The sequence below is a fragment of the Stegostoma tigrinum genome, chromosome 2 (genome assembly GCF_030684315.1).
Source record: "Stegostoma tigrinum isolate sSteTig4 chromosome 2, sSteTig4.hap1, whole genome shotgun sequence".
Taxonomy (NCBI): Eukaryota; Metazoa; Chordata; class Chondrichthyes; order Orectolobiformes; family Stegostomatidae; genus Stegostoma; species Stegostoma tigrinum.
The window spans coordinates 10040457-10063488 of NC_081355.1; the positions used below are offsets into that span (position 1 = coordinate 10040457).

The 23032-nt window shown below is 46.3% G+C and overlaps 1 protein-coding gene across 1 annotated transcript in view; it reads right to left on the reverse strand.

Annotated features, from left to right (window-relative positions):
* The window catches only part of acad11 (acyl-CoA dehydrogenase family, member 11), a 145986-nt gene that overhangs the window by 104220 nt on the left and 18734 nt on the right, over positions 1 to 23032 (reverse strand). Inside the window, exons 6-11 of the mRNA XM_059652195.1 lie at positions 19739 to 19903; positions 17042 to 17189; positions 15706 to 15827; positions 11710 to 11816; positions 7726 to 7852; positions 1686 to 1763 (exon numbers count right to left, since the gene is read on the reverse strand). Coding sequence (XP_059508178.1) covers positions 1686 to 1763; positions 7726 to 7852; positions 11710 to 11816; positions 15706 to 15827; positions 17042 to 17189; positions 19739 to 19903 — 747 coding nt within the window. The remainder of the gene's footprint in view (positions 1 to 1685; positions 1764 to 7725; positions 7853 to 11709; positions 11817 to 15705; positions 15828 to 17041; positions 17190 to 19738; positions 19904 to 23032) is intronic.

Sequence of the window (23032 nt, forward strand, 5' to 3'; positions counted from 1 at the left end):
GCTTAAGCCCTGTATTCCTGGAAACATCTTTCCTGAATGCTCTTCAGTTTAATAACCTCCTTCTGGCAACCAGAAATGGACAGCAAACTCCAGAAGAGGCCTTACTTATGTTCCAACTCCTATACTCAAAGGTCTGAGCAATGAAGGTAAGCAAGCTAAATGCCTGCTTAATCACCCTGTCTGTTCATGACACAAACTTCAAAGAATTATGTACCTGAACCCCTGGGCCTCCCTGATCTATAATACTACCTAAGGCCCTACTATTAATTGCATAAATCCTATGACTGTAGCCAAGTACCTGGGAGAACCCTCTGTACTGATGATGAATAAAAAGTGTTTAAACTGAGGAGCTTACAACTGAACAACAGCTTGTTTTGATTTCAGAACATACGGCTCAAAGTCCCAGATTAGAACAACCAGGATTACATCTCAGAAGGGGTTCTCCTTACAGGATAATCTAGCTTCACCTAACAGGAGTCACCCTCTCTGAAATTGTATCAGACATAATAGGAACTGCAGATGCTGGAGAATGAAATGGTTTGGTGTGTGTAGCTTCCAAAGCAGGAAACACTGGATAGAAATCACAAGTCATCAGATGTCAGAAAAATTTGGCGACTGGAATTGTGAACATCTCATGCTAGCAAACTCAGAAAGGAATTGTAAAACAGAGCCATAGTCCAACGAAAAGAAGCTGGGAGGAATCAGTCCAAGTAAAACTTTGGTGTCAAGGTAAACAACAGTGTTGGGGAACAGGTTAAAACTTTGGTTTGCTATTTGTGTTTCCAACAGAGCTTTGTTTTTCCTCCTTCCGAGTAGTAAGCTTTCACAGGATGAGGGAAAGGCCAGCACTCATTGCCCATCCCTAATTACCCACAGGGCAGTTAAAAGTCAACCATGATGCTGTGGGTCTGGAGTCACATGTAGACCAGGTGGCAATTACCTTCCCGAAAGGGCCTTCCAGTTGAGTTTTCCAACAATCGATTCATGGTCACCATTAGATTTTTAATTCCAGATTTTTATTGAATTCAAATTCCACCATCTGCCACGGTGGGATTCGAACCCGGGTCCCAGAACGTTATCTGGCTTTTTGGATTAATCGTCCAGCGATAACACTGCTGAGACATTGCCAACAACCCCCTAATTCTGTGATTAAAGAAGCTTTTGTGTGACACTGTTTCAGTAACTAACCATCATAAAAACAACCTCAAAACAAACTTTTGGTCTGTCAAGAGACAATGGGAACTGCAGATGCTGGAGAGTCGGAGATAACAAAGTATGAAGCTGGATGAACACAGCAGGCCAAGCAGCATCTTAAGAGCACAATAGCTGACGTTTCAGGCCTAGACCCTTCATCAGAAAAGGGGGATGAAGGGTCTAGGCCTGAAACGTCAGCTTTTGTGCTCTTAAGATGCTGCTTGGCCTGCTGTGTTCATCCAGCTCCACACTTTGTTATTTTGGTCTGTCCAGTTAGATTTGCTTTCAGGGATCGGACTGGTGCAGTGACAACCATCATCTGGATCCCAGGAGACGAATCTACACAACATGAGGTACAGAAACTTCAGCCATTGTCCCCAGGCACCATGAAACATAACAAAGCCATAATGATTTTATAAATGTCACAATTGTAACAAACCTTTCCTGCTCCATGGGGATCATAAAGAGCAAAAAATTCACTTCAAAATTACCTTCAATGCCTCTATAATGGGAGGTTTCTTCCACCTGAGGATTGATTGTACATTTGCAGCATAGTACGTTGCAATATCCTGGATAACAATAAACAACACTGTGTCAATGATAGAAACACCAGAACGCAGAACGACCAGCCACGATGCAGAGTACGCACCAAGCTTCATAACACACAGGAACACACAGGAATGGCCAGGAGAGCCTCACTTCAACCCAAAGCTTTTGGCTCACCCCCAGTACTGAGGGGTGCTGTGCTGCTAGAAACACCATGTGACAGAGTCTTTGTTCTTCATATGGGATATGGGCTTTGCTGCCTATGGTCAGCATTCATTGCCCACCCTGAATCGGAGAGGGCTGAGGTAACAGGTGGCTTGAAAGCTCAAGTCTGAAATCAAACGTTTCTTTCCCAGAGCCCAATGTTGGTTGCTAAGCGTGCTGCTCAGTTGAGGAACACGACTCAATGCGGTTTAGGCCTGGGAGCAAATGTTTGGAATGGTTCAGCATGCTGAGGACAGGAAGTGTGAGACCAGGCAGAACTGCATTGGGATAGCTAGGGTCAGCAGCAATGCCCACACTGATGGGATGAACAGGGTTAGGTGTGCAGCCAGGTGACATTACAGATGGTTTAATGATGGCATGATTTAGAGATTGGAAAGGTCGTCTCGGGGTCAAACATGACTCCGAGGTCATGAACAAACTGACTTCGCCTCAGACTGTTTCCCCAAAAGACAGGCAGAGTTAGCCGCTTGGAAATGGAGTTTGGAGCAATGAGTTCGAAAACAACGTCTTTAATTTCTGCGGAGAGGCCTGGAAGCCAATCAGGAACATGCAGGTTTTAGGAAGTGGCTTGGGAAAAGCCAATGGTTGCTAACAGGAGAGAAATGGGAGGCCGGGAGGTGGGGGTTGGGGAGGACAGTGGAGGAGCTGGAAAGTGAGAATGGGTTTGAACAAAAGATACTTTAGAGACAGAGGAGGTTGTGAGGCTTAGGGCGTTCCCTGGCCTCTGAGCCAAGTTCAAATCTCACCCAATGGCTTGATGGCCACTTAATCATAACACAGGCAAATTTTTTTCTTATTCACTCATGGGAAGCAGGCATCGTTGGCTGGGCCCAGCATTTATTGTCCATCCCTGGCTACCCCTGAGAAGGTGGTGATGAGCTGCCTCCTTGAACAATGGCACTTGCTGTGGATTGAACCACAATCCCTCAAGGAAGGGAATTCCGGGATTTTGACCGACAACTGTGAAGGAACGGCAACATACTCCCAGGTCGGGACGGTGAGTGACTCGGAGAGGGAACGCGCTTGGGGTTGGTATTCCCATGTTTCTGCTGACTTGATCCTTCTAGACAGAAGTGGTCATGGGTTTGGAAGGTGCTGTGCTGTGTGAAGTTCTTTGGTGAATCTCTGCAGTGCATCTTGTAGATGGTGCACGCTGCTGTTACTGAGCGTCGGTGGTGGGGGGAGTGGATGCTTGTGGATATGGTGCCAATCATGCGGAATGCATTGTCCTGGATGGTGTCGAGTTTGTTGATCAATTATCAACCTGCCACTCCCTCTAACACACAACAACAGCAAGGAGGCAAACAATGGAAGAGATTCTGGGTCTGCCATTGTGATGGAAGGAATGTAGAGGGTATGGACCATGTGCAGGCTGACGGGATTAGTTTAGAATGGCATCATAGTTGGTACAGACATGGTGGGCCGAAGGGGCTGGTCCTGTGCTGTACTGCTCTGCGTTCTATGAATGGCAGAGATTCCACCAACACTCTAGACAACCACTTGTAAAAAAAAGTGCACGTTGCCCTGGCAACATTGGCAATGAGTGGGTGTGAGAGAGAGTGAAGGTTCAGCAAACAGATTCCTGGGACGGTAGGACTGGCATATAAACTGGCTGGATTAGGAGGTTAGAAGAATGAAGCGTGATCTCATGAAGACCTATAAAATTCCAACAGGACTGGACAGGGGAAGTGCAGGAAGGATTTTCCCGATGCCTGGGAAGTCCAGAGCCAGGGTTCACAGTGTAAGTACGCAGGGCGGGTCTTTTAAAACTGAGATGAGGAGAAACGTCTTCACCTAGCGAGCGGTGAGCCTGTGGGATTCTCTGCCCCAGAAAGCGGTTGAGGCCAAAACGCTGCATGTTTTCAACGAGTAAGTGAATACAGTTCTTAGTGCGAAAGGGATTGAAGGATATGGGGTGAAAGTGGGAACAGGGGACTGAGTTGGATGATCGGCCACGATCACAACAAGTGGCAGAGCAGGCTCAAAGGGCCGAATGGCCTATTCCAGCTCCTATTTTCTATGTTTCTCAGACTCCGTGAGTGAAGTGTAACAAATGCACTGTCTGTTCTGAGGATCCCAAACAAAATAGAACCCACAAGGTTCTGGGTGGGGGAGCGTGCTTTGACTGCCACCTTGTGGCCACTTGCAGCTTGTACACATTCTACACAGGATTTCCTGAGCTTTTAATTCATTCCTCAAGGGAAACCAACTGTAAAATAGACTCGACCCAGAGAGCTTCGTAAAACAGCCATGAATTTCCATCAAAGTCTTGAGGAACAATCACAAATAGAAGGTACAAAAACAGAAGCTGCTGGAAAAGCTCAGCAGGTCTGGCAGCATTTGTGAAGAAAAATAATCAGAGTTAATGTTTCGGGTCTGGTGACCCTTCCTTAGAACAGCAGGTGGAAGGTTCAGGACAGGGCAGAGTTTAACCTGAGACACGTTTCCACCTCTGGGTACAGTTAACCTACAATCTGCAAAAATTACTCCTTTAAATGTTGTTAAAGCTCAGATAAAAATAATCTCCCTGGTTTTGGAAGAGGTCTCACAGTTGGTGCTCAGGTGTGTGCGAAAGTGAGTGAGAGTGAGTGAGTGAGAGTGAGAATGTGAGTGAGAGTGTGAGAGAGTGGGTGTGAGAGAGAGTGGGTGTGAGAGAGAGTGGGTGTGAGACAGAGTGGGTGTGAGACAGAGTGAGTGTGAGTGAGTGAGAATGTGAGAGTGAGAGAGTGAGTGTGAGAGAGTGTGTGAGAGTGTGTGAGCGAGAGTGTGAGTGAGTGAATAAGAGAGAGACAGAGACAGAGAGCGTGAGTGTGAATGAGAGAGAGAGAGTGTGAGTGAGTGTGTGCGTGTGTGTGTGATAGTATGTGTGAGTGTGTGTGAGTGAGTGTGAGAGTGAGAGAGAGAGAGAGTGCGTGTGTGTGTGTGTGTGTGTGTGTGTGTGTGAGAGTGTGTGCATGTGCGTCTGTGTGTGTGTGAGAGTGTGTGCGTGTGCGTGTGCATGTGTGACTGTAAGAGAATGACTTGCAGGGACACGGGGATCATGACCAGCAGCTGAAGGGTCAGCAAGACTTGACAGTTCCACCACATGCCACCTCCATCAGGGAAGCTTGGTACCACACGTGGGCAATGGACATGCTGGCAGGGTTCCAGTGGGGTGGAGGATCACCGAGGATGCGGTGGGGAGCATTGGGAGGTAGTGTGGTCAGTCACACTCTGCCAACTGTATGTGACAAGGCAGGGCAGGGCTTAGGGGGTGAGAGAGCGGATAGCTGTGCCCAATTCTCGGTGTACCCCAGGACGAAGGGGAGCGAAGACGAGATGGGGAGTTGCAGGGATAAAAGGGGAACAGGGTGCTGCTGGAAGGGCAGAGCTGTGGTTTTCAGCGGGTAACTCCCTTCCCCATTCCAGGAGACTTTGAACGAGGGTCATTTTTCCCACCGTCCCCCCCAAGCCCTTACCTCCCTGTCACCCCACTCCTGCCAACTGCCCTCGATCTACCCAGAACTGGTTTTCTCGATATTCCAACCCCAGGCTAAGCCCCTGCACATGCCTCTGGGAGAGGTCCCACAGAGGGGGGGTGGGGCCATTAAGTGGGAATTAATTGCCCTCTTCATCCTGAGGCAGAAAGACGGCCAATGGGCCCCTGCCTCCTGCCCTGTTAGCCACGTCTGCCACAGAGAAGGTACAAGACGCCTGCAATGTGCGACATCTGGCATGTTGTGTGCAGGATTCGGGAAAGGCTTCCAGCTGCTTTCCCTCAAACCTGAGGCTTTCCAAACACGCGGATCAGCGGACGACAGACCGGTGCCTGTAGGAAGATGTCCACAGCTGGTTGCCACATACATCAAAATTCCTCAGCCTCTGGTGTGGCAGCCACAAGCAGCTCTTTGGGTTGACAAGTGCAAAGTAACATTCACGCCTCACAAATAACAGGCAATGAGGTCATTCCGAGGCAGAACCATCTTCGGCTGCTTCATCAATGACCTTCCCTCCACCATAAGGTCAGAATTGGGGATGTTCACCAATGATTGCACAAGGTTCAGCACCATTCGTGACTCCTCTGATACTGAAGCAGCCCATATTCAACTGCAACAAGATCTGGACAATATCTAGGCTTGGGCTGACAAGAGGCCATAAGGCCATAAGACATAAGAGTGGAAGTAAGGCCATTCGGCCCATCAAGTCCACTCTGCCATTTAAATCATGGCTGATGGGCATTTCAGCTCCACTTCCCTGCACTCTCCCCGTAGCCCTTGATTCCTTCTGAGATCAAGAATTTGTCAATCTCTGCCTTGAAGGCATCCAACGTCCCGGTCTCCACTGCACTCCGTGGCAATGAATTCCACAAGCCCACCACTCTCTGGCTGAAGAAATGTCGTCTCATTTCTGTTTTAAATTTACCCCCTCTAATTTTAAGGCTGTGCCCACGGGTCCTAGTCTCCCTGCCTAATGGAAACAACTTCCTAGCGTCCACCCCTTCTAAGCCATACATTATCTTGTAAGTTTCTATTAGATCTCCCCTCAACCTTCTAAACTCTAATGAGTACAATCCCAGGATCCATAGCCGTTCATCGTACATTAAACCTACGATTCCAGGGATCATCCGTGTGAATCTCCACTGGACACGTTCCAGGGCCATTATGTCCTTCCTAAGGTGTGGGGCCCAAAATTGGACACAGTATTCTAAATGGGGCCTAACTAGAGTGACATTCAAGCCACACAAATGCCAGGCCATGACCATCACCAATAAGAGACAATCTAACTACCACCCCTTGACATTCAATGGTGTTACAATCACTGAATCCCCCACGATCAACATCCTGGGGATTATCATTGACTAGAAATACAACTGGACTCACCACATGAACAGAGTGGCTGTAAGAGCAGGTCAGAAGCTGGGAATACTGCGGGAAGTAACACACTTCCTGGTTCCTCAAAGCCTGTCCACCATCTACACAGCACAAGTCAGGAGTGTGATGGAATACTCCCCACTTGCCTGGATGGGTGCAGCTCCAGCAACACTCAAGAGGCTTGACACCATCCAGGACAAAGCAGCCGCTTGATTGGCACCACATCCACAAGCCTCCACTCCCTCCACCACCGACACTCAGTAGCAGCAGTGTGTACTATCTACAAGATGCACTGCAGAAAAAACAAGGATTAAATCCAGCTGGTCTTTAGGATCTGGATCGCTCTGCCTGAGAACGGAGGGGAGGCAGATTGAATGGCAAGGACCTAAGAAACAGCAGCAGACTGCATAACTCAATTCTGAAAGGATATCAGGTTGTTAAAGTCTCTGCAGGTGAAGGGATAGAGGAGTGGCACAAGAAACGTTTCTTTTGCTGGGAGATAGCCAGATACAATGGGCCAAATGGCCTCCTGGGCGGTAACCATTCAAGGATTCCCTGATAACTGCGGCTGACGTTGATAATGCAAGTGGACCCTCGGGGTTTGGTAAAAGCGGAAAGAACTGTGGATGCTGTAAATCAGGAACAAAAACAGAAGCTGCTGGAAAAACTCAGCAGGTCTGTCCATATCTGCGGATGAAAATAAAAATCAGAGTTAACGTTTCGGGTCAGGTGATCCTTCCGTTGTGAGTTCTGACGAAGGGTCACCGGACCCACAGCATTAACTCTGATTTCTTTCCTTCACAGATGCTGCCAGACCTGCTGAGCTTTTCCAGCAACTTCTGTTTCTGTCTCAGGGTTTGGTAGCTGAGTTTTGTCAATGGTTCACCATGCAGGAGCTAACATCCCATACCTGCTCTGCTGGGTACAGGTGCCGTTTACTGAACTCCCTCAGCTGCTGAAGGACACTCTGACCCAGGACTGACAGCTGGAATGTGACTCTTGTCCGGGGGAAATCCGCCTTCAGTGATTCCATTTTCCTAAATCAGAAAGGATTACAGGATTACCATCCACTGAACAACAGTCCGACTTGAGGTCACAGCTTTGAGGATTACAGTCTGGGCTCTGGCAGAGCAGTCCCTCCAAAGTTCACATTGCAACGCCACTGGCATTCCCAAACCTGAGTGTTTCATTCAGAACGGGAAGTTCCTGAGAAATCTTTAGGATCATGTTATAAGTGAATATCTTTACCAATCAGCCTTCCAACGAGTTAGACCAAAGAGCCTCTTTCATTTCATCTCTTCCACAGAGCCACTGTGCGACTCTATCAGTCAATAAAACCCATGTATTAAAATTTATAAATAATGGACAGATTAAAGGTTTGGTTTCTTGACAAATCACCAAGGTGACAGAGGCCAGACTGTGATAAAATACAAATAAAATAAACCACCATAATTCTTAACAGTTAGAGTAATCATTGAAGGAAAAATAATGTACACAGCTATAAAAAAAATTTGCTGATGATCATTTCAGGATTCAAAATGTGGGTCTCCCTATTCTGCGGAATTGAATTGCAGAATGGGTACAGAACTGAGTAAGGCCATTCACCCATTGTGTCCGTCCTAAATCTCTACAAGCGCAGCTCACCAGGCCCCACTCCCTCACCTGTTTCCCAGTGGCCCTGGAAATGTTTTCACCTTCGGACAATGTGCTCATTTTCTTTTGAAAGCCATGATTTAAAAGCCTCCACACATTTAGGCAGTGCGTTCCGAACTGCTCGCTACTTCTTTGAAAGAAAAAGTCTCTCCATGTGTCTCCATTGCTTCAGTTTGCCGATCAATGCCGCCTTGTTCTCAATCCTCGTGCCAGTGTTTCCGGAAGTATTTCTCGCTACCTCCTCTGTCCAGACCCCTCATGATTTTGAGCACCTTGATTAAATCACCTTTTCACCTTCTTCTCTCCAAGTGGAACAGCCCCTGATTTTCCAGTTAACCCACAGTAACTGAAGCTCCTCATTTCTGCAACAATTCTCATCGAGATCTTCTGCTTTTTTAGTAGCCACAAATCTTTCCAAAAGTCTGGTGCCCAGAAATGCATTCAAAACTCCACTGTATTAAGCTTTTTCTTCACTTTTTTGCCTTTGTATCCTATAGCCCTCTTTATTCTAGATTCATTTATGGAATCTCATTAATTCTGTCGAAAGCTTACTACCAAACAATCTAATGAAGGGAGTATCTTGCGAGATCAGCTGACGGCTACACGGGTACATTGCCTTTCAGGGGCTCAATGTACTTTATGTGTACAATCTAAGGTTGGCACGGTGGCTCAGTGGTTAGCACTGCAGCCTCACCGCGCCAGGGACCTGGGTTTGATTCCAGCCTCAGGCAACTGTCTGTGCGGAGTTTGCACATTCTCCCCGTGACTGTGTGGGTTTCCTCCGGGTGCTCCGGTTTCCTCCCACAGTCCAAAGATGTGCAGGCTAGGTGGATTGGCCTTGCTAAATTGCCCATAGCATTCAGGGGTGTGTGGGTTACAGGGGGATGGGTTTGGGTGGGATGCTGCAAGGGGCAGTGTGGACTTGTTGGGCCGAAGGGCCTGCTTCCACACTGTAGGGAATCTAATCCTGTGCCTACCAGTTAGTCAGCTCTGTGTTTGCCAGTTGCACTCAAACAGAAATCAGCTGGTTTACTGTAACGTCTGCTTCATGACTTACAATGTGTTTCACTGTTTTAAATGAGTTCGTCAATCAGATGAGAAATTAGGAGACCATTATAATTTAACATGACAGTGACCTCACTCAAATCACAAGAGATCCTTGGTGAAGCTTACCTTCAAAAATAAATTTCCTAAATTGCTGTTTTCCAGCTCCCTAAACCCCTCCCCGGCTGATCTAGTGGGCTGATCCATTACCCAGCACACCATCAAGGCAGACTTTGGGATAGTCCCTTAGTTCCTAGGGGGGGATCTTAATTTCTCACTGGTGGAGAGTTTGGAAATTGGAAGGTCTTGGTAATTGGCAACATTGCAAGGAACGGTCTAACTTCCCCTCAATCGAGTAAAGCCGCTAGCTGTTCAAGGGCTGGAAACAGGGTGATGTGTGTGCACTGAGAGCCATGAGCTGTACCTCCTTACCACCTCTTCCATCCCCACAAGTCACTCATGTGGCACCATGGTCCTCCCCAAATCTGATGGCATTTCCAGCAGCAGACAAATCTGTGCCACTGTGCGAGAACAGCTAGGGTCTGACTGGCTGGCAGGTCTAACTGCGAGTGACCTGTGCTCTGAATCGCAAGGGAAGGCTCATGGGTGGCCTGGGGGGGGGGGTTGCTTATGACAGTTGATGGACCACCTCTTAAAAGGGTCTGAGCAGTTCTCCCCGACCCTCCCGCTATCTGATGTGACCCTCACTCCCCCCCACCAGCAAGACTCTGCCTCTAATTGGCACTGCTTCACCTGACATTTGGTCAGGGCACACGGGCAAGGTGGCGATAGTAGGGACCCAGCCTTCAGTTCATGATCCCTGTCCATTATCTCCAACTGACAAACAAGTGGCGTGCATGGGCTCTGCGGTAAAGACAAGATCAGTCTCACTTGGAAGAGAAGCCAACCACTGTGAAAGTGAAGCGTAACCAACAGTTATCAGGGCGAAACAACATAGTCGAGGGACAGCCGAGTTAATGTTGTCTAATTGGAAGAGAGAAAGTGAAGATGAAAAAGACAGCAACGTGTAAAAGGCAAAAACAAAGACAATGGAATCTATGGCAGGGTTAGGGGTTGGGTCTCCCAGCTGCTCTCTTCATCGTGTTGGGGAACGATTGGAAAAGTTTAGACTTGAATCCAGCAGATCCCCATGCTTTGTTGGACATGTGAGAGTCAGGGAAGTGGCGTCCGCACTGTCACACTGATTCGGGTGGTCTGCAACTCATACTGAGTAGGACTCGCTGCTGCGAGTTAAAAACCTCTCACTTTCACTTTACATTTCTGATGTTCAAAATATACCTTCCACGTTCCGTCAACTTATTTGCAAACATGCCGAAGCTGCAACATGCATACCCTGCCCTTGAGAATTAGTAACAGCTCCAGCAGGACCAAGGGAATGCAAATCAAATATAAGATTTGGTGTGAATCAGCCCGAGCTGGCTGTGATCAGTCATTGCAGGCCAGACCTCAGCACAGATCCAAAACAGACGGGCACGACAGAAATTAGACAGTCCGTACAAACAGCAGGAGGGACCGAGAGGGAAAGCAGACAGTGTAGGTTTTTCTGAAAACTACAAAGTGCGATACTAACCATTTGGGATGAGAACACGGAGCAATGTGCATGAGTAACTTAGTCACAAGTACTAAATTGGAATGTCAACTATGCAAACAGTCAGGTAGTGGTAGGGGGTGAGTAAATGTGTAACGTTTTGCTTGGAAATGATTCTCTGCAGGAATAGTCAATTGGGAGTGATAATGGGAACTGCAGATGCTGGAGTAGATGAAGGGTCTGGGCCCGAAGCGTCAGCTTTTGTGCTCCTGGGATGCTGCTGGGCCTGCTGTGTTCATCCAGCCTCACATTTTGTTATCATAGTCAATTGGGAGTTTGTTTTCTGTAAAAATGGTATAAAACCCTTCTCCAGATTAGCTTTAAACATTTTTTTTGATGGGTCCATCTGGCATGCACACATGAATAAGCGTTCAAACTAAGAACCCAAAGTCTTGATGTGTCTGAAAGGAAATAAAAGGTGAACGCATGCTTTCAGAAGCCAGTCAACAGCGAGACCTGACAGGGAAATGTTAACCCCACATGAAAGGAAAAAGTGAAAAGCAACTTAGAGGTAGCACTGTGTGTATGGCTTGATGTTGCTAAGGCTGTACGGAGCGATGTTTGCCCGTCCTCGAACAATGCCATTACCGATGGCAGGCTTGCAGTCCGGTTTCTGCCAGAGGTTTGACACTTTCACCATAAACATGCGCATCCTCAGCGCTGGCGTTTCCGAGCAATGATCGAGCGTACACGCCCTGCAGAAATAAAGACACTGTTGTCACAGCGACAGTTTGCAGGATTTGTATTCCTGCAGATTTTGGAAAAATACGTTTTTATAAATTGCACTGAGCATGGTGATGCAGACGTAATGTCCCTGGAATAATCATAGAGATGTACAGCACAGAAACAGACCCTTCGCTCCAACTTATCCAAGTTGACCAGATATCCTGGATAAATTGAGTGCCATTTGCCAAGATTTGGCATATTTCCTTCTAAACCCTTCCTACTCATGTACTCATCCAGATGCCTTTTAAATGTTGTCATTGTACCAGCCTCCACCACTTCCACTGGCAGCTCGTTCCATACACGCACCACCCTTAGGTCCCTTGTAAATCTTTCCCCTCTCACCTTAAACCTATGCCCTCTGGTTTTGGCCTTCTCTACCCTAGGTAAAAGACCTTGGCTATTCACCCTATCCATGCCCTTTGTGATTTTATAAACCTCTATAAGGTCACCCCTCAGCATCTGACGCTCCAGGGAAACTTGACCTAGCCTACTCAACCTCTCCCTACAGCTCAATCCCTCCAACCCTAGCAACATTCTTATAAATCTTTTCTGAGCTCTTTCAAGTTTCAGAAAATCTTTCCTACAAGAAGGAGACAAGAATTGCACGTAATACCCCAAAAGTGGCCAAACCGAAGTCCTGTACAGCAGTGACATGATCTCCCAACTCCTGTACTCAACGCACTGACCTATAAAGGCAAGCATACCAAATGACTCCTTCACCATCCTGTCTACTTGGGGCTCCACTTTCAAGGAACTATGAGCCTGCACTCCAAGGTCTCTTTGTTCAGTAACACTCTCCAGGGCCTTACCATTAAGTGTACAAGCCCTGCCTGATGTGCCTTTCCAAAATGCAGCACCTCACATTTATCTAAATTAAACTCCATCTGCTATTCCTTGGCCCATTGGCCCATCTGGTCAAGATCCTGTCTTACTCTGAGGTAACCTTTCTCACTGTCCCTACACCTCCAATTTTAGCGTCACCTGCAAACTTACTAACAATACCTCCTATGTTCACATCCAAATCATTTATATGAATGACAGAAAGCAGTGGACCCAGCACCGATCCTTGTGGCATATTGCTGCTCACAAGCCTGGAGTTTGAAAAGCAACTCTCCACCACCACCTTCTGTCTTCTACCTTTGAACCAGTTCTGCATCCAAATGGCTAGTTCTCCCAGTATTCCATGTGATCTCACCTTGGTAACCAGTCTGCCAAGAGGAACCTTGTTGAATGCCTACTGAAGTCCACATAGATAAGATCCATTGCTCTGCCCTCTTCAATCCTCTTTGTTACTTCTTCAAAAACTCAATCAAGTTAGTGAGACACAATTTCCCATACACACCTCAAATCCTGTCCCTCAGGATTCCCTCTAACAACTTGCCCACCAGCCTTCGGGTTCACAAGTCTGTAGTTCCCTGGCATTTCCTTAGCACCTTTCTTAAATAATGGCACCACATTAGCCACCCTCCAGTCTTCTGGCACCTCACCCGTGGCTATCGATGATACAAATATCTCAGCAAGGGGCCCAGCAATCTCTTCCCTCACTTTCCACAGAGTTCTAGGGAATACCTGATCAGGTCCTGGGGATTGTTCCAACTTAATGCATTTTAAGACATTCAGCACATCCTCCTCTGCAATTTGGACATTTTTCAAGATGTTGCTATTTATTTCCCAATGTTCTCTATCTTCCATATCCTTCTCCACAGTAAACATTGATGCAAAACACTCATGTAGTATCTCCCCCATCTCCTGTGGTTCCACACTTAGGTGGCCTTGCTGATCTTTAAGAGGCTCTATTCTCTCCCTAGTTACTCTTTTGTCCTTAGTGTATTTGTAGAATCCCTTTGGATTCACCTGAACCCAATTTGCCAAAGCTATCTCATATTCCCTTTTTGCCCTCCTGATTTCCCTCTTAGGTATACTCTACTGCCTTAATACTCTTTTAGGGATTCATTTGATCCCTGCTGATTGTACCCTGACATATGCTTCCTTCTTTTTCCTGACCATGACCTCAATTCACCCAGAAGGTTAGACAAAACATGGGATTGAGTTGCACACAGCAGCTGGTGAAATCAGAATTCAATTAAATAGTCAATCTGGAATGTGAAGCTAGTCGCAGTCATAGAGACCCCAAAACTATCATCATTGTTGTAAAAACCCATCTGGTTCACTGATGCTCTTTAAGGAAGGAAATCTGCTGTCCTTACCTGTTCCTACATACATATGGAGAGGTTTGAGTTCAGAAGTGGGGATGTGTTACTATAGTTACGTAGGGCTTTGATGAAACAACACCTAGAATATTGTCACAGTTTTTGTCTCCTTACTTAAGAGAGGATAGGTTTACCACAGAGGGAGTGCAGCAGAGGTTCACTAGCTGATACCATGGTTGCCAGGACTGCCCTGTGAGGACAGGTTACTTCAACTGGGCCCATATTCACTGATGTTTAGAAGAATGACGGGGTGGGATCTGATTGAAAATTAAATCTAACCCAGCTAGACACAGCAGGTGTAGGGAGGATGTTCCTACTGATTGGGAAGTTTAGAACTGGTGGTCACAGGAAATGGGGCAAACCATTTTGGATAGAGAGGAGGAAAGATTTCTTCACTCAGAGAGTGGAATTCTCGACATCAGAAGACTATGGAGACTGGGTCACTGAATATATTCAAGGAAGAGACTGATAAATTTTGATACAGATTGATAAACTTCTCCAATCTACATTCATCACTGAAGTTCTTCGTCCTTGCAACCATTCCTGCCATATTGAAATAGAATCGATTAGAATCATTGATCGTCACCTCACGCGGTGCTGGGCTGGAGTAGGCTTTGCATTAAACTCTAACTTGTTGTGCTTTTAATTCATACATGGGATGAGGGTGTCACTGGCCAGGCAGCATTTATTGCCCATCCCTAATTGCCCAGAGGTCAGTTAAGAGTCAACCACGTTGCTGTGGGTCTGGAATCACATTTGGCCAGACCAGGTAAGGATGGCAGTCTCCTTCCCTAAAGGGCATTAGTGAAGCAGATGGGGATTTTTCTGGCTATGGGGTCATCTTCCAGATTGTATTGAATTCAAATTTCACCATCTGCTATTTTGGTCTTCAAATTATGGCTCCGTAGAACATGAGCTGAATTTCTGGATTAACAGTCCAGTGATAATACCGCTGGGCCGTGACCTCCCTGTCTGGTGTAGATGAACTCTCCCCTTACGTGTTACTTTGGGGCTAGATTGAGTGAATCTTAACTGTGCAAGACAGAGGAGGCTCTAAAGAGAGGTACTCCCAGGATTATACTGCACAATTGTTCAACTCAGGCTAGTTCTGACGACAACAAACTGGCATCAGTATAGTCTCCCACCCAGAGAGGGAGCACAGGGCAAAGAGACCCAGTGCTATTTGTTAGTCATCTATTACTGAAGCAGAACTCAGATCTGTCTTACACAACTGTTTACTTGCATTTCACAGTCCAATGCAAACTCCCCTTCTGCAGAAAACCAGCCCTTTAAAAAAACACCTCACTGAACTGATGTAGCTCTCTATTATGTCAGGAGCAGATCCTGATTCATTCATAAAAGGGGCCATCATTTCCAAGATTGTCATCCAAGTCATTGTGAAATGCTGTTGTTTGGGCACTGAAATTCCCCCTGTGGTCAGTGTGTAAGAGTACAGCGGAAATCCACAGGTAAGCACCAACAGTGGGCTATCAGGATTCTGCAGCATGTTAAACTATCCAAGCCTATTAGCAGCAGGGGTCCTGCTTTAGTAAATGAAAAGCACTGCTTCCACACAGCCAATATTCCCCAATCCCTTCCACGTCCTAAAGAAGTGACTCCAGCCTTTAGCACAGAACAAAATATTTACCTGCAGAATGGAGGCAACTTTGAAAAAGGACAGAGCCAGGAAGAAGTTCCAATTGGACAGAGGAATAGACAAACCTCGGCAGCGGCTGTACGTAGAGATGAGCTCTCCACAAGATGGGATTCCTGGAAAGTAAAAGAAAGCAGGAAAACCTGAAGCAAACAGATCACTTTGGAACCCACTGAAATGCCGGACCATAGACTGGACTCGTGACTGTAATTGTTTGGTACGACCCAGGAGCAAAGAGCAAGTGTAGGCCACTCGGCCCCGTGAGCCTGCTCTCCCATTCAATAAGAACATGGTGATCTGATTATAAACTCAACTCTACATTCCTGCATGTCCCTCCATAATCTTCCTACCCTTGGTAATCAAGAATCTTGGCCTTAAAAATATTTATAGATTCTGCATTCCCTGTCTTTTAAAGAAGGGAATTCCCAAGACTCACAACCTTCCGAGAGAAATATACCCCTCCCTATTTTAAATGGGTACTTCCTCATTTGTAGAGGAGAACAACCTAACCATCTCCGAACTGGTCTTGTAGCTAAAATCCTTCATCCATAGAACCATGCTGGTGAATCTCCTCCACGCCACCTCCAGGAGTGTGATACAAAATGTGATGGACGGAACAGAGCACAAAACTCCAATTATGCTCTAATCTGGATGTTATAAAGATTAAAAGTAGGATTTTCCTCCTTTTGTATCCAAGCCATTATGTTACTCCAAGTGTTTCTCCCTTCCTCTCCCTGAGTCTGACCAGGAAAACCCCGTCAACATCGTTCAGAAATGGAAATGCACTACAATGGGAAGGAGGTGCCCATGCATTATCAAGGAGACTAAAAGTCTTGTATCTACTTTATCGGCAACACTGTCATAGGGTCAGTGAACTATCCCAATTGCCCCCACTTGGGGCTTTAATGATGTAAGGAAGGAAATCTGCTGTCCTTACCTGTTCCTACATACATATGTGGAGCGTTCCTGCCCTTGAGAGTGTGTCACAAAACCATCCTGATGTGATGGCTGCCAATGTTCCCAGCCCCTCCCCACTCCCCTCCAATACCTGGGGGGACACCAAGAGACTCCTGTGGTTGAAGTGCAATAGCTGGCCTCAATGCTGGTGATTCAGAGAGTGGGGAGCATTTGCCGGTGTTTCTGCTCTCCATTTCCAACCAACCCCATGTCGTGCTGAAATGCATTTCACAATGAGTTCAACACTGGCAAATGGTGGGGCTGCCCCCCCCCAACCCCGCCCCGGGTCCACAAAAAGAAACGGCCCATGCTCACAGCAGATTAGGTTGGACAATACTGGAATATACTGCACATTGCACCTTTAGCAACTTACCCTCCACTTCCTGAAAGACAAATTCACCGTTATGTCCTGGGAAGGGAATTCCACTGGGCCAGTAGAAAGGCATACAGGCATAAGCCAGGTCAGCAATAGGATTGCCAATGGTGGAGAGCTCCCAGTCTAACAGAGCAACGACTCGAGCCTAGGGTTTAAACACACCACTCCTAGTGAGTGAGAGGGACAACGAGGCAATTTTTTCACAGAGAGTGGTTTTCGTATGGAATGAACTGCCAGAAGAAGTGGCAGATGAAAGGACAGTGACAGCATATAAAAGACATTTGGACAGGTACGTGAACAGGAAAGATTTAGAGGCATATGGGCCAAAAGCAGGCAGGTTTGACTCATACAGTTTGGGAAACTTGGTCGGCGTGGGCAAGTTGGACCAAAGGTTTTGTTTCCATGCTGTATGACTCGGTGAATCTATCAACACATACCGGGTGTGTGTATTTGCATCATATTATATACCACTTTCATTCAAGATGAGGAGAATGGGTTTTACTCTGAGGGTTTTGGGGTCTGTTTAGCTCAGTTGGCTGGATGGTTGGTTTGCGAAGAGGTGTGATGCCAACAGCATGGGTTCAATTCCCATCACCAGCTGAGGTTACATGACGAACTCTCCCTCTCCCCTCAGCTTAAACGATTACCAGCCAGCTGTCTCTCTGATGAGCATTAGCATCAACTGGGTCTGTAAAGGGTTTTGCAGGGAAAAGGGTTGGATGTTTCTTTATGTTGTTTATGTTCAGATACTTATACATTTTTGTGTGCAAGAGAGCAGCTCTATGGTCTGGTAAAACTACAGTGACATGACTTAACTCTGAGGGTTATGCATCTCTGGAATTCTTAACTCCAGTCTGTTCTAGAGGCTTAGTCTTTAAGTATCACTAAGGCAGAGATTGATGGATTTCTGATTGCCAACAGCATCCAGGTTTATGGGGATGCGGTGGGCAAAAGGCTTTGAAGTGTTTGATCAGCCATGGTTGAGTTGAACAGTGGGACAGGCTCAATGACCTGAATACCCTACCCCATTCCTTTTTGTGTGTGTTACAAAGACAATTGTCAAAATCACTAGAAACAAACTGGTCTCTTTCTCTGCCTTTGGGAATGTGGAAGAACATAAGGAACAGGAATGGCAGAAGGCCATTCAGCCCACCAGGCCTGCTTTTCTATTCAGTAAGACCATGGATGATCTTCTACCTCAATTTATCTGTTTCTGAGTAAATTATTGTTTATTCAGCAATAAATACCTCTGAGTCAGGAGGACCTGGTTCAAGTCCTACCTGTTCCGGAGATGAATTGGAACAACTCTGATGATTTTATTTCTCCAGACCTTCTATTTTTTTTTCTAATCAACCTGTTCAGACATGTTATTATACACTCCAGAGCAGGAAGGCCTTGAACACAGGCCTCCCAGTCCAGAGGTAGGGACTTTACCTATGTGCCACAAAGGGACCCCTCATACCAACTCAGAACAGATAAAAAAAACTTCAGCAATTAACTTCCAGGTAGCTGGTTGATTCATTTAGTTTACTTGGAAAAGCTGTCTTGAATTCACTGGTCAAGATGACCTTCTGACCTTTTTTTAAACAAAGGTCACCTTCACATAACTGAAACCCAAAATCTATTTTCCTCCACTTCAAAACCCAAACTCTCATGCTCTTGAGGTAGGTTCAAATCCCACCACAGCAACTGTATTGAATTTAAACTCAGTTTGTAAAATTTGAAATCAAAGGTTAGTCTTGGTTGATGGCAGCCCTGACATTGTTACTAAAACCTGCGTGGTTCAGTAATGACTCTTAGCAAAGGACTTCTGCTGCTCCTATAAAACTTTGGTTAGACCGCACTTGGAATACTGCATCCAGTTCTGGTCGCCCTATTATAGGAAAGATGTGGATGCTTTGGAGAGGGTTCAGAGGAGGTTTACCAGGATGCTGCCTGGACTGGAGGGCTTATCTTATGAAGAGATGTTGACTGAGCTCGGACTCTTTTCATTGGAGAAAAGGAGGAGGAGAGGGGACCTAATTGAGGTATACAAGATAATGAGAGGCATAGATAGAGTTGATAGCCAGAGACTATTTCCCAGGGCAGAAAAGGCTAACATGAGGGTCATAGTTTTAAGCTGGTTGGAGGAAAGTATAGAGGGGATGTCAGAGGCGGGTTCTTTACACAGAGAGTTGTGAGAGCATGGAATGCGTTGCCAGCAGCAGTTGTGGAAGCAAGGTCATTGGGGATATTTAAGAGACTGCTGGACATGCATACGGTCACAGAAATTTGAGGGTACATACATGAGGATCAATGGTCGGCACAACATCGTGGGCTGAAGGGCCTGTTCTGTGCTGTACTGTTCTATGTTCTATGTTTTATGTTCTATGTTACTTGATCTAGCCTACACGTGACTCCAAACTGGAGCAGGTCTAGAAAGCGGAACATAACACCAGCGCTTCGTCGAAGGCTCACTGATGATGTTACCTAGAATGGTGACGAAACGTCTGAAAACTAACCTTCCAGCTCAGCGAGTAAACTCACATCCAGAACCTCAACCTGAGCTACAAATCTTCTCAAAACTCTATGGCTCCAAAATGTGCACTGAAAAGTCTATCAAACCATTCAGCTCAGGTAATGGGGAGTAAATGGCGGCACTGTTCCAGTGACACCCCACACTCCATGAATGAATAAAAGAGAGAAATGAGTCACCTCAGTGGGGTGAAATATGAAGTTGTCAATCCGGAGGTCACCATGGACTATCACTGCCTCCAGCTCATTATCCGGTAAATTGTTGAGCAACCATTCCGAGAGCTTTTTCATGGCAGTAACATCAGCAGAAGCAGCTGCCTTATACTGCGCTGTCCATGTTAATACCTGGGTTCAGGAAGAGAAGATTCCACTTAGTTCCACGACCCTGACTATACTTTCAAACAACAGTCATTTGATCGATGCAGCCCTTTCTCAAAGGTTTGCACCAGTGTTTTACAAACCATTTCCTGAACTGGTCCCATTTTAACATTTGAAAATGAACATGCCCCCCCAACATCAAGTAAAACAGGAGACCAATAAATCTGAATGAAACACAGGAATTGCTTGAGAAACTCTGCAGGTCTGACAGCATCTGTGGAGAGAGTGTTAGAGTTAACGTTTCAAGTCTGGTGTGAGTCTTCTTCGGAATAAATAAATCAGCTCAATAGCACTCTATTTATCCAGAATTAGTCGTTTGATAGTACAGAACATGAGTATTGCTAAAAAAAACTTAACAAATATAAAAGGGATCTAAGTGTTGTAACGATACATCAATTAATATGAAATGGACTTTCCTCAAATAATTTGTGAAAGGTGTTGATATTTTATAGTTTTCAACTAATCTTACCACAATCCCCAGTTACAGAAGGTTCAGCGACATCCCCTCCCTCACCTCAAACACACAACAGTCATCAGTTCCTTACACACACCCCCCAACCACTTCTATCACACATGCCCACCTTTTCCTATTCCATGCCCCCCCCCCCATGACCACCCTTCATACTGACCCAAGCCCACCTCCTCCTTGTACGGATTACTGCATGACATTCCGCTTTGTAATTCCCCGCGTTCAGTTGAAGCTACGTCTTCTGGCCTCTACCCGTTGCAAAATCATCCCTCTGCAGTTAGCCCCTGAAGCTCTCTCCTGTGGTTAAAGGTCACTTAGGGCTGATGGCAGTAAGTGGTATATAACAAGACATACCCATTCTGCTACTGAAAAGCCTTCTCCCACTCACTGCAGATCAGCAGAGGCTCACACTGTCAGGACAGCAAGGGTCAAGCTGTTGACTGGGGTTTATTGATGGAATGACAGGGTGAGAATAAAAGGGTACGTTGGGAAATGTGTGCTCGATAGACTACCCAAGAAAAGTTCTCCCTAGTCCGAACGCACCGACAGCCTGAGGTCCAACTTGAGACACACTACAACAAATGCAAAATACCATGAATGCTGGGAATCTGAAACAAACCCAGAGAATGCAGAGAGAGGCAGAGTTAACATTTTGAGTCCATTCTGACTGTCTTCAGAATATAGCAATCATAAAAGACTCAAAACGTTAACTCTGTTTTTATCTGTAATACTGCCAGACCTGCTGAGTTTCACCAACACTTTCTGTGTTTAACACAAAAGTGCTACCTCTAATGCCACATGAGGAGCAGCATGAACTTGGAGCGAAAAGCCCATCATCCTACACTGAGAGATAGGCTCTGCCAATGCTGGAGAATCTGAGATAACAAGGTGTGGAGCTGGATGAACACAGCAGGCCAAGCAGCAGCAAGGGAGCAGGAAGGCTGACGTTTCGCGTCTAGAGCCTGCTTCAGAAATGGGGGAGAGGAAGGGGGCTCTGCAATAAGTAGAGAGAGAGGGGGTGGAGCGGTGTTAGAAGGTGCATAATGGAGCCTCCTTTATCTGTCTGTCTTCTCTCCCACCTCTCTGCTCCAATATCCACCTTCTATCACCACAGCCCCCACTTTATTTATTTCAGCCCCCTTCCCCTCCCCCATTTCTGAAGAAAGGTCTAGACCCGAAACGTCAGCTTTCCTTGAAAGTTGCACCCAGGTTGACAGGGCTGTTAAGAAGGCATACAGTGTTTTAGCTTTTATTAATAGAGGGATCGAGTTCCGGAACCAAGAGGTTATGGTGAAGCTGTACAAAACTCTGGTGCGGCTGCACTTGGAGTATTGCGTACAGTTCTGGTCACTGCATTATAAGAAGGATGTGGAAGCTTTGGAAAGGGTGCAGAGGAGATTTACTAGGATGTTGCCTGGTATGGAGGGAAGGTCTTACGAGGGAAGGCTGAGGGACTTGAGGCTGTTTTCATTAGAGAGAAGAAGGTTGAGAGGTGACTTAATTGAAACATATAAAATAATCAGAGGGTTAGATAGGGTGGATAGGGAGAGCCTTTATCCTAGGATGGTGACGGCGAGCACGAGGGGGCATAGCTTTAAATTGAGGGGTGAAAGATATAGGACAGATGTCAGAGGTAGTTTCTTTACTCAGAGAGTAGTAAGGGAATGGAACGCTTTTCCTGCAACGGTAGTAGATTCGCCAACTGTAGGTACATTTAAGGCGTCATTGGATAAGCATATGGACGTACATGGAATAGTGTAGGTTAGATGGGCTTGAGATCGGTATGACAGGTCGGCACAACATCGAGGGCTGAAGGGCCTGTACTGTGCTGTAACGTTCTATGTTCTATGTTCCTGCTCCCCTGATGCTGCTTGGCCTGCTGTGTTCATCCAGCTCCACACCATGTTATCTCATTCTACACTGGCTTTTTCTCCCTGGTTCCTTCACTGGTTCATGGCTGATCAACTGCAATCAAACTGCCTGCCCTCCCTCCCAAAACACTGGTTGAATTCAACAAAGGTGCAAGACCTGGACGCATTTATTGGCAGAGAATGCGCTCTCTCATATGACTGTATGTGACTTCTACAATGTGTTGAGTGAGCTACAGTGCGAGCATGAATGATAGTCTTAAGTTAGTTGTCAGTGCAATTCTAAGAACACAAGATTATTGAGCAAGTCCTCACCATTCACAGAATAAAATCTAGCATTAGGGTCCTGACCGGAAACGTCAACTTTCCTGCTCCCCTGATGCTGCTTGGCCTGCAGTGTTCATCCAGCTGCACACCGTATTATCTCCGACTCCAGCATCTGCAGTTCTTGCTGTCCCTTGCATTAGACATGATGTTTTGCAGTCTGAGGCCGTTTGAGCTTGGCTAGTACACTGTCTATTGCGAACAGCTGGGGGATATACTCTCTGTGGTTTTCTTGCGTTCTGTCCTTAAGGATACGTGATGTAAAACTCCATTCAGATGTCTCTTTCTACAGTACTGCTCAAATTCTGTTCTTTCAAGTGTCAATGTGATAAACAGTGGCCAGGCTGCAAGGGATACCATTATCCTAACCATGCTCTTCTTCAAAATATAATCACAGGATCACTCTTGTGTTCAGCAGAGAACACAGATGTGGCC